The sequence below is a fragment of the Bombus fervidus genome, chromosome 5, assembly GCF_041682495.2.
Source record: "Bombus fervidus isolate BK054 chromosome 5, iyBomFerv1, whole genome shotgun sequence".
NCBI classification, from domain to species: Eukaryota; Metazoa; Arthropoda; class Insecta; order Hymenoptera; family Apidae; genus Bombus; species Bombus fervidus.
In genome coordinates, this window is record NC_091521.1 from 1571681 (window position 1) to 1582513 (window position 10833).

At 29.4% G+C, this 10833-nt stretch overlaps 2 protein-coding genes and 1 long non-coding RNA gene across 3 annotated transcripts; 1 reads left to right on the top strand and 2 right to left on the bottom strand.

Annotated features, from left to right (window-relative positions):
* Positions 1-19: 19 nt before the first annotated feature.
* Positions 20-2847, bottom strand: Rps8 (ribosomal protein S8). Its single transcript, XM_072003677.1, has 5 exons — positions 2725-2847; positions 2133-2263; positions 1514-1765; positions 1309-1438; positions 20-183 (listed from the first exon to the last, which is right to left on the bottom strand). The coding sequence occupies exons 1-5, from the start codon at positions 2726-2728 to the stop codon at positions 74-76; spliced, it is 627 nt and encodes a 208-aa protein (XP_071859778.1). The 5' UTR covers positions 2729-2847; the 3' UTR covers positions 20-73.
* Positions 2848-3170: 323 nt separating this feature from the next.
* LOC139987420 (N-alpha-acetyltransferase 30) lies at positions 3171-5680 on the top strand. Its single transcript, XM_072003674.1, has 3 exons — positions 3171-3738; positions 3823-4001; positions 4223-5680. The coding sequence occupies exons 1-3, from the start codon at positions 3465-3467 to the stop codon at positions 4538-4540; spliced, it is 771 nt and encodes a 256-aa protein (XP_071859775.1). The 5' UTR covers positions 3171-3464; the 3' UTR covers positions 4541-5680.
* A 3284-nt stretch (positions 5681-8964) lies between these two features.
* On the bottom strand, positions 8965-10820 carry LOC139987433 (uncharacterized). The gene is made up of 2 exons (XR_011799855.1): positions 10582-10820; positions 8965-10515 (listed from the first exon to the last, which is right to left on the bottom strand). It is a non-coding gene; the product is annotated as an uncharacterized lncRNA (long non-coding RNA).
* Positions 10821-10833: the final 13 nt, after the last annotated feature.

The window sequence follows — 10833 nt, forward strand, 5'->3', positions numbered from 1 at the left end:
ACTGGTTATTTACTATTACTTGTATTATTTTTTACGTAAAGATTATTTTATTTTCTTCTTGTAGTTACACATTTTATTTAGCTTTCTTGCTTTTAATTTTTCTCATATAAAATTCAAGTTCTTTTCCTTCAAGCATATAGCCATCCGCTCGACCGCATTGTCCAGGTCTACTTGCTATACAAGCTGAAATCAAAATTTAAATTTGATGACTAAAAATTCATAAGAAAGTGAATAGTAATAAGTAACATATGATGTGCGTGTTACTAAACGCAAAGAATATAACAATTCGTGATACAAAGTTATTTGTGATGTTTCATGCAATCAGGCCGACTTATATGAGTCTACAATGGTAGAAACGTTTTTCATAAAGCAAAATTAAGTGGTTTTATACACAATGCATGAGGTATGTATTTTCATTCCGAAAATCTAGACGTTTTGGAGATTTTAAAGTCATCACTACTTCTAAATTGTATCTATCAAATCAATTGAATCAACTAATTGATGCACGTTTTATTACTTTCTACAAAAAGTATTAACACTTTTACATCCGGTGACACCAACGTGTTGTGCAGGCTAAATGTTAGTGTCCAGTGATACAACGTTGATATCCAACATAAGGTAAACCTTTACGTAAAGTTTACGAACTTGAAATTTGTTAACAAAAATCAACAGTTATTACTTAAAGATATTAATAAATTTATACGGATGAAAATGTTAAAAATTGTTCAAAATTATTCAAAAGATAGGGACTTATCATACGAAAGATAAGAAAAATAAGCACAAGAGTATTGCATTATGTCTTTTCTTATTTTTCTTCATCTTTCAAAGTTCTACATAACTAAAGATAAAATATCTATTGAACTAATTTTATACACAATTCAACATTTTTCTATAGAAAATAACAAAACATGTCAATTGAGATGCAAAGTAAAGTATGAATTAATTTAAAAAAATAAAAATGCCTTTGAAATGCTTGAACCATATAACTATAGCCATAGAATTGTGTGAAACATTTTGTATGGATATAAATAGAGAGTAAGTCTTAATAATTACATCACGATGCAATAATGTAAGCAAATTTAAACTAGCAACATTAGAGATAATAAAATTGAGTTAAATTTAGTTTTGGGACACAACGAATTTGTCATTTTTTTTGTATATTATAAAAAGTATTTCATAACATGAACTATTTTTGTGTCTCGAAACGAAGTTCAACCTACATTTGCAATATTTGCACATGCACGCTGAAAAATTAATTTATACAATATATTGTACGGAATAATTTGCTTGTTAAAATATTTTGCTTACCAAGGACGCGTCCTGTAGCAAACTGTTCTTCTAAAGCAGGCTCGACTTTGGCGAATCGCTGTCTCGCTTTATACTTAGATTCTGCTTTTTTTGAGCGTTTTTTATTTAAAACTTCTTCTTCAGCTTCAGTCTATTTTGAACATTTATTAATTTATTAGATTATTTAATTGTTAATGACATAAATAAAAAAAGTCTATTCACTTACCAATTTAGCGCCTCGTTTACGACCCAATGGTAAAACGTAATGAGCTTCATACCATTGTCTGAAAGGTGTTGCATCAATGGTAACAATTGCATTCTTTACAAGAGTTTTAGTTCTCACCAATTCATTGTTTGATGCGTTATAAACTACATCAATAATACGTGTTTTTCTTGTAGTACATTCAGAACCCCATGAAAAATTTCCTGTATCTAAACGAAGAGCTCTATATTTCTTGTTACCACCTCTTGTACGTACCTAATTTACATATGAATATAGATGGTTATGATTGTTTAGTAATAAATAAATAATATATAATACATTATTTCATTCAGTACGCTGTGGGATATATGTCAGCATAATATTCAGAGTAGGTAAAGATAGTCATCACTTTATGTTTCTATATTGCTACGCTAATTGTCATAAGAAAAGGAAATCATATATCTTTATAGAGAAACACCTTTATACTTTTTAAAAGTGAATATATTGCATAATAGATAATATATATATCAGTATATTTATTATGCTTTGTTTCTGATAATTATGAAATTCATAAAACACCTTTTGCTTGTGACAATGATAAGTAAAATATAGAATTTCATGATAAAGGTTTGATTAATAATACCGTATGAATACGTTGAGTTCCAAGTTTTGTGTTTGCAGCTGGTCGTCCTAATTCAAATTTCCTCTTCTTGCGGAGTGGTTTTCTTTTACCACCAGTTGCTCGTCTCTTATGCCAATGATCACGGGAGATACCTGCAATATCAAATAAATATTTGTATATATAGTAAAATACATAAGGAACATTTTATATATGTAGAGATACTACTGATAACATAACATAATGCAATTCCAACTTAATAAACAACACAAGAATGAAAAACGTTAAAGACATATATATGTACATATATTTTGTATTGCATGTTTGAAAACATAATAAACTTAAAATCAATAAATGAAAACTATGATAAATATATAATTAAGCAAAAATAAAATAGATTACAAGAAAAGTTGATTAAAATAATGAAATTGTTAAAGCTGGCGATATATTAAACATTTTTAACCATTTAAGTTATATTTATGAAAGTAATATGCATCCGAATAAAAGAAATTGATGTTTCTATAATCGATTAATGGTTATTCAATAATAATTTTAATGTTAAAGATACTGATTCAAAGCGATAAAAACAAAATCCATATCAAGCCGAACAACTTACCCATCGTGGTATATGAAAAAGAACCTCAAACGTTCCTGATGTTAGTAGATGGTAGTAGACTTTTATCCACTTCCGGCGTTGTTCAAGAACATGGGCGCCCTCTTGCAACATCGAAACGGAATATGTTTGAAATAGATAATATAAATAATAAATAAATAACAGGAAAAAAAATATATCGATATTAATTTCACCATTGTATTTTTAATTTTTAAATGACATTATTTTTGTCATCTATTCCGTACTTATGTAGAATCAATAAGATTTTATTTATATTAAAATGAACTTCGTAAAAATTATTGCTATGAATATTTCATAAGTGAAAATGGAATTGTGCAGAATTTAATATTTAAATAGTATTAATTATATGTTTTATTTATAATGAAAGGTAATGAAAATGATGGCACAATAGTACATATGATATGGTTGCTATTCGCGCATTGTTTATGTTTGTGTCGTTAGTGGTCATCGCAGAAAATTCAATATGGTGTCCGTCGATTGAAGAGCTAAATTGGCGTTCTGTATATGGAAATAACATTAAAAATAAAGAAATCGTTTAACTCGGCGTAATTATGAAAATTCGTTTGAAAAGTTAGTGTGTCATTTGGAAATACTGATGTCATAGGGATATATTGTATAAAAAAGTAGAAATTGTCATCTTTAAAACCCTGTACTGAAATTGTATACTTTGAGAAAAGAAATTCAGATATATAGAAAATAAAAATATTAACAAAAAATTAAAGATGGAAAAGCTTAAAACGAAGAGTGTAGTGGATGGAAATGAATCAGAGGGTGAACAAAGTAGCATTGAAGAAAAGAATGAAAATTCTTTAACAGATATTGCTACTTTGGACATTACATCTCGACTTAGTCTGAAAACAACTGAAATATATGAAGAATCACAAAGAAATGGAATACCTCTAGTTAATGGTACTTGTAATTCTTCTGAAAGAATTACCGGCATAGTTAATCTTCCACAATCTGAATCTATGGAAACTAGTCATTTAAACCAACACGGTAAAAGAAATTAACATTCAATTTTTAACAATCAATTGTCCTTTATGAATTCCTCTATATTGATTACTAATTATGCATGTTCAGGTACATTAGCAGAAACATTGTCATTGGAAAGTAGGGATAATAACATTCAATATGTTAGTTATACAAGTGAACTCCAAATGCCTGATATTATGAAATTAATACAAAAAGACTTGAGCGAACCATATTCTATTTATACATACAGATATTTCATTTATAACTGGCCAAAATTATGTTTCTTGGTATGTATATTTATGAAATAATCGAATGTATTGAAACATTACTGATAGGAACATACATTTCATAATATTGTGTATCTTTGTATAATTCTATCTAAGAAGTTGTCAACATGGTATTAAAAAGTATCGACAAATAGAAAGAGCTGTTAGCCAGCTTTGGTCGAATTTCTTTGTCTTGCAGGTATGTAGAATTTACAAAAAATTCTTGCTTTTTGTTCGTCAAGGCAATACATGGTGAGGAATGTGTTGGTGCCATTGTCTGCAAGCTGGACATCCACAGAAAAGTAATAAAACGTGGGTACATTGCAATGTTAGCTGTTGATGTGAAATATCGAAAGCAAAAGATTGGTTCAAACCTAGTAAGAAGAGCGATTCAAGCTATGGTGGAAGATAATGCTGGCGAAGTAGTTTTAGAAACAGAAATTACTAATCGTCCAGCACTACGTTTATACGAGAATCTTGGTTTTGTGCGTGATAAGCGATTATTTCGGTATTATTTAAACGGCGTAGATGCTCTTCGATTGAAGCTATGGCTTAGATGAAATTCATCTATATCTTGACATTTTAATAAAGACCTATATAACTCTAACACATTGAAGAGATATGACGTCAAAGTTCAGTAAAGTTCAGGAATATAGGACATTAATGCCAAGGGGACTGTATCTGAAAACGTATAAACAAAACCATAACATATGTATCTGGAGAGATAAGTATGCATAGCGCATATAATTTAATGTTATGTTCAATTATCAATTTTCTTATTACAGTATGTTTATAACATTATCACGTTACATCATTTATGTACGAGTAAATAACATACCACGTAATATGGAAGATACAGTATAACAAATCAATTCATATGTCATTGGTCATTAGTGATTTTAATTGTGTAGTTGATCGTTGATTATCGAGATTTATTATTCTCTTTGGCATTAACGTTCATTGAAGTAGCATGCAATTACAGCTTAAAAATTTTACAGTGAGAAAAGATAATGAAGGTGAAAGGATGAAAAATGTGAAATGATGTCTGAAAACAAACAATATGCTTTTTTTTGTATCACTTACGAGAAATCTAATACCACGTGGTAACAAAGTGAATTGAAAAGATATAATAAAATGATGAGAATTTTTGGAAGTTGATACATCAATGAATGAATTTAATGTAAATTGTGGAAAATTGGCAGAAATTTGTTATCTCTTATGAGTGAACGGCTCAAGTGTGAACCGAACGATACAATGGATATTATTTCCGAATATTCCCGCATTTCTTTTTATTGTATGGGATATTATATCTTTCTATGATAAAATGCAATGAAAAATGCAATGATAAAATGCATTGATTTCGATTGACACCATCAAAATATTTGCAACTAAATATTTCTGCGTATAATAAATATAATAACATGAATGTGTATATGTATATACATACAGTATATATTATGCATGCACACGACATACATAATATATGTAAACATGAATGCAAAGAATGAAGGGAAAAATTACAATTTGCCAAATGAAAATATTCCGAAAGAACTAAGGACGTTTGATGCGATTAACGTGTAATAAGATTTATTACTGTCTCCCCTACATGTTACAGCTTTGTACAAAATAAATGCGAGGCACAGATCATAATATAACTATTAAAAAGAATGTAAAAATGTTAATAAAAATATCTAAATGTTTTTACAGTCAACTATTATCATTTCCTATAAAAAACATTTTATACATATATTTTAACGTGCATATGCATGAAAGAAAATAATTTATTATTAACAATAAGAGCTATTCATGAATTGGTCCGTAAGATTATTTTCTTGTTGCTGTGGTGTCCTTCATTAAGCGTTTTATGCACAGAATAGAGTGACATCATGATATGTTCAGAGAGGAAATTTTTTCTTTGATTTTCGTATCCTACGTTTTGGGACTCCCTTACCATTTTTGTGTCACATGCGACATTACCAATTCAGTACAAGAGTGGTTTGAATTAAGATTAAAGTCTTCTACAAAATTACAAATAAAGTATAAAACGAGATGTTCTATAATCACAAACGAAGTATATGAATATTTGCGCGATACTTCATTACACATTATCAAAAAAAAGCCAATCCAGAATTTAGGAATCAATCATATTTTTATTAACAGCTTAATAAGTTTTCTAATTATATAAAAATATAATCGCAGTTGCAGCCAATTACCTTATATTATTTGCCATATAATACATAATTTTAACACGTAGTGGTCTTCTATTTATGTCAGAATGTTTATGTAGGAAGTTAAATTACTGTTCAAAATTACTGTTTTGATCGACCATTAATTCAATCTGTATAAATGCAATAGATGCTTAGAATTCTTTATTTGCATTAAAATAATAATTTACAAATTCATGGTTATATAATGCCTAAATTGTTGGACACGAAAAAGTATTTCATGTTATGCCTATTCTCTTCTTCATTGATGACCACACCATATTGTTTTTACTTTTAACCACATATAAATGTTAACTATGCCTACTAGCCCTAGTCACACTAACAGTCTGTCATGGAGTAACGAGTACTTAAAAGCTATCTGTAACAATACATTTTAATTAAAGTTAATATATGTAGAAAAAGGAATCGTTTGAATGAATCTTTTCAAATTCTTTATAATGAGACATGGGCAGACAGCCTAACCAATCAGAATCATTTGCTGCCGAATATTGGCGACACCGTACGGAATTAACCGAAAGCAAGCGCGCTCAGTAACGATTCGAAAATAAGCGACAAAACGCCGTGCCGTACCACGACTTAAGTTTTTCGTCATCATTTTCGCATAAGAAGAGTTGTTTTAGTTCCATCGGTCGAACAATGAGATTAAATTATTGTACAGTTACGCAATTACACAAATTATACAGAAAATTATGAAATTGTAAAATTGTACAATCATTGTAAACTTGCAAATTAAATTGAATAAAATCAGCTTATTTTACAAATGAATAAAACGTTTGACCATTAAAAATTCTTCCAATATCCACAATTCAGTGAATTCCCAAATTCTTTCTGAGAGCAAAAAATTGTCGTCGATTAATAATTTCGGCGATTCTTAGAATATGACGTCACATTCCAAGAAGTTCTCGAAACCGAAATTTTCGGCTTCTTAAAAAAATTTTCGGCCGATTTTGCGATTTTGTATCAGGGGAACATGATAGTGTACTGTCACAATTTCGATAATTTTTAGAACTTGACATCATATTTCAGGAATTGTTTGGAACCGAGATTTTCGAGATTTTCTCCAATATTTTATAAAATTATAAAATGTCATTAAACTATTCTGATTTATTGAAACTGTTCCTAAATACATTCTGTATAATTATTTTACAATAAATAATCTCATTTTTTATTGTATTATATAAACATTTGTAAAAAGATCGTTGTTGCTGGTTACTGTTGGCTGCTTATGATATCTTGAGTGTTGTTTTTGATCCTAATGTGACTTTTCTGTAAACAATACAAAAAATGCAATTTATTTCTAATACATAATTAAATTTTTAAGCAATTTTTATGCTTTTTTATAAAGGATATTATCAATACTAATGAGATTAAACATTTGAAGGAATATGGTATTGATGAAGTAGATTGACATTGTCTTTATCTGACTCATTTCTTAAAGATATTACATGAATTCTAATAGATATAATCTGGCGAACCTGGTTACAAATCTTACTTATATGTATAGTATATTAGCAGGAAAATACAATATTACAAAAGCATTTCTGTAAAAGTATTTTTATAGCTATTAGAAAAAGATGATCATTTTGAAGCTGGCACATTCTACTATAACTGCAAGATATTCTATACACAATTATTGTATAATTTATTTCGTAATGTGATTTTTTTTCTTTGATATATTACGATATAAATTTCATTAAAATATATATAATAAATAAATAATTACGATAATAATAAAAATATAATAAATAATTACGATTAGACTGTGGATTTTGATGAAAATTCATATTTTTAAGCATATAATTAGAAAAGTAGAATTTGGATAAAGTATTATAGGAACACAATTCGCAATTTCAAGTTTCCTATAAGTGCATAAAAAGCCACAATCTACGTCTTTATAATTACGATGAACATTTTTATCCATGAATAAATCATTTCCTTTTTATTAAAGACCTGAGAATGTAAAGTGAACGATAATTTGTGGGAAATAAGAGTAGAATTTTTAACATATTCATATGACAATACAATTGAAAATTACTCGCATATACATGTAGGTGGATAAAGATATACAAGTGTAGATATACGCGATGTATCTTGACAAGCATCGTTTTTCACAAGGCGTGCTCGGATTACCGCAATCATTGTGTAGGATAATGAGGTGTTATTGCGGAATTGAAATCGGAGATGGACGAAAGGGGAGAACACGTTCTCGAGAATAGTCGATCGAAACGATGTCGTTATCAGCTTTTATCAGTAAACATACCCCTGCAACGTACTCTCTTATCTCTAGGATATTCGATCGAGCAAGTTTTCGAATAAAATTTCAAACCACGTTTAATGACAAGAGTCCAAGGATACTTAATCTGAATCAAATAGATGTAATAATATACGTACACATGTACTATACGTACTACAATGACATAGTATTATACTATGACTACTTATTACTTAATTACGCATTTGTGTCTCATTCGTAATCATGGTTTGTTAACGATCGATGTGATGTTTAACGATGAATTTTTTCATAAAATGCGTATTGGTTTGTACAGAAATATTGAGAAATTAACATTGAACCCTTTGCAATCGGATAGCGGTATTTAAAATTTGTTTTTAAAGTCGAATGGCATGTTAAATATTTATTACTTCAAATTTTCTTGAGTATCGACTAGTTAATAGTGCCAAGAGAAAGATAAACCGATCGCAAAGTGTTAAGATACAGAAAAATAGTTTGGATAAACATAATAAAGAAACTGACAATGAAGTTGAGCAAGTTCCTTTTTTTATTTTTCCCTTCGTAATTTTCTTTGTACTTGACGCACCGTTGTTTATAACAAACTTAGATTGACGAATCAATTCTTAATTCTATCGTAATATGATTGTGCAGAATCGCGTCTCTTTTTTCTGTAAATATACCGCCACCATTGTTGCTTGTTTCAATTATACAAGTAATGCGAAACGTAGTACTTGATTGAAGAATAATACAAGTAGATTTCAGCCTCCAGAGAAAATGCAGCTGTTTCTGTAACACAGAGATGTCTGTGAAATAGAGAAACATTTCATATATACATATAAGAGAACAATCTTTATTCCTTTCTCCTGCTTCCTTTCTCCTTGTGTTATTGCAACGTTGATACTTTATATTGTTTTTTCTCTTTACATTACTGACAGTAAACATCATAGAAGGATACACCAAATATGTCTATAAATAATGAAATAGTAATAAAAAAGAGGAAAAACGTCAAGAGAAGAGAAGAAGAATACGGCGACTGTATATAGTTATAACAATGCAAAAGAGAAAAGTTGAGGAAAAAATTGTTATTGATGAAAAAAAATATATACATGTATAAATTTCAGGATAGGATATGACACGGAAACATTGGAGCGCTAGTAGAAAGGTGCACGATAACGATAGAAGAATGGCTGTCCTCTGTCCTGTATCCCGAACCAATACGGCAGGAAATAACACGGCAGTCTATTGAAAACGTATGTACTTATGTACCACGGTGTATATGAATCCAATGGACAAGCGTATATGTTTTAACTATAACAGTATCTTCGATTTGTTTCTCCCATAATATCACGATCAATTATGTTAGTATTCGTACAGCATTTCGTATTCGTAGAATTTCTACCGTTATTTTTGCTTCTATTTCTACTTCTATTCGTTTATAGTCCAATAAATTGCTTGTAATAACGTTTTATAATCTTTTTTACAATTTTGAAAAAAGAAAATGCTAAAGAGCATATGAAAAGAATAAAAATATGAACTATCATTCAGTAAAGTCAATTTTGTAAGTGTAGCTGAAGCTGTTAGAGAAGAAAAATAGCTTTTATTAGAGAAAGTGTCCTTTAATTCGATCTTGAAATAAATAGAATTAGAACAGTAGGTAAGTATGTTCTTAAGGTAGGTCTCAAGATAAATATATTTATCGGATACGTAAAACAGTAAAGAAATGTATAGAAATCGGTGCGAAAAACTGAAACGAGGAAACGTGCCTGCTTAAAAGTCGATTCTCTCTCGTTTCTCTCATTTTCAATCATGCGTTAGCAGAATGTAAAAGATGCTCAACTTCTGCTTTAGACCTTTCCACATTATTCAACGATTGCTCGATAGCAATAATTTTTCTTCATTTCGATCAATTTATCCTAAGCACGGTCAATTTATCACAGAAAGGAGAGACCGAAGACGATGGAAAAGCAATAAATATACATGTTCAGAGCGACTACGTCATTAGCCAATCGTTTATGTGACGATTTAACTTCTACCTATGTAGATCTCGAGAAAACAGCAAGGATTTCAACGATCTTGTTAACTATAAATGAAGACGATAAACGAAGATCAATGTTTGTTTCCGACTTTATTGCACGTGTCCATTTACCTCTTAAATAAATTAGACGTACGAATTAGATGAATAGTACGTTGAATTATACCGGATCTCGGTTTCCCTCTGCCTATCTGCCTGTACATATGTATACATAGAGATAGAGGTCTAATGCAATTAATGGATAACGTGATCAATTTATAAATATTTGTTTTTAGTGAAGAAAGACATCTATACGATAAATACAGTAAATGTTATATTATTCTCTTTCTCACAGAGAAACGATGTGAATGCATACTTACTTACGAT

Excerpts from the sequence above, each read along its gene's own strand:
- LOC139987420 (XM_072003674.1), top strand. The coding sequence starts at position 3,465 with ATGGAAAAGCTTAAAACGAAGAGTGTAGTGGATGGAAATGAATCAGAG. Across the intron at positions 3,739-3,822 it reads TAGTCATTTAAACCAACACG|GTACATTAGCAGAAACATTG; the intron begins GTAAAAGAAATT and ends ATGCATGTTCAG. Across the intron at positions 4,002-4,222 it reads GGCCAAAATTATGTTTCTTG|GCAATACATGGTGAGGAATG; the intron begins GTATGTATATTT and ends TTGTTCGTCAAG.
- Rps8 (XM_072003677.1), bottom strand. Across the intron at positions 1,766-2,132 it reads GAACTCAACGTATTCATACG|GTACGTACAAGAGGTGGTAA; the intron begins GTATTATTAATC and ends TATGTAAATTAG. Across the intron at positions 184-1,308 it reads TGCTACAGGACGCGTCCTTG|CTTGTATAGCAAGTAGACCT; the intron begins GTAAGCAAAATA and ends TTTTGATTTCAG.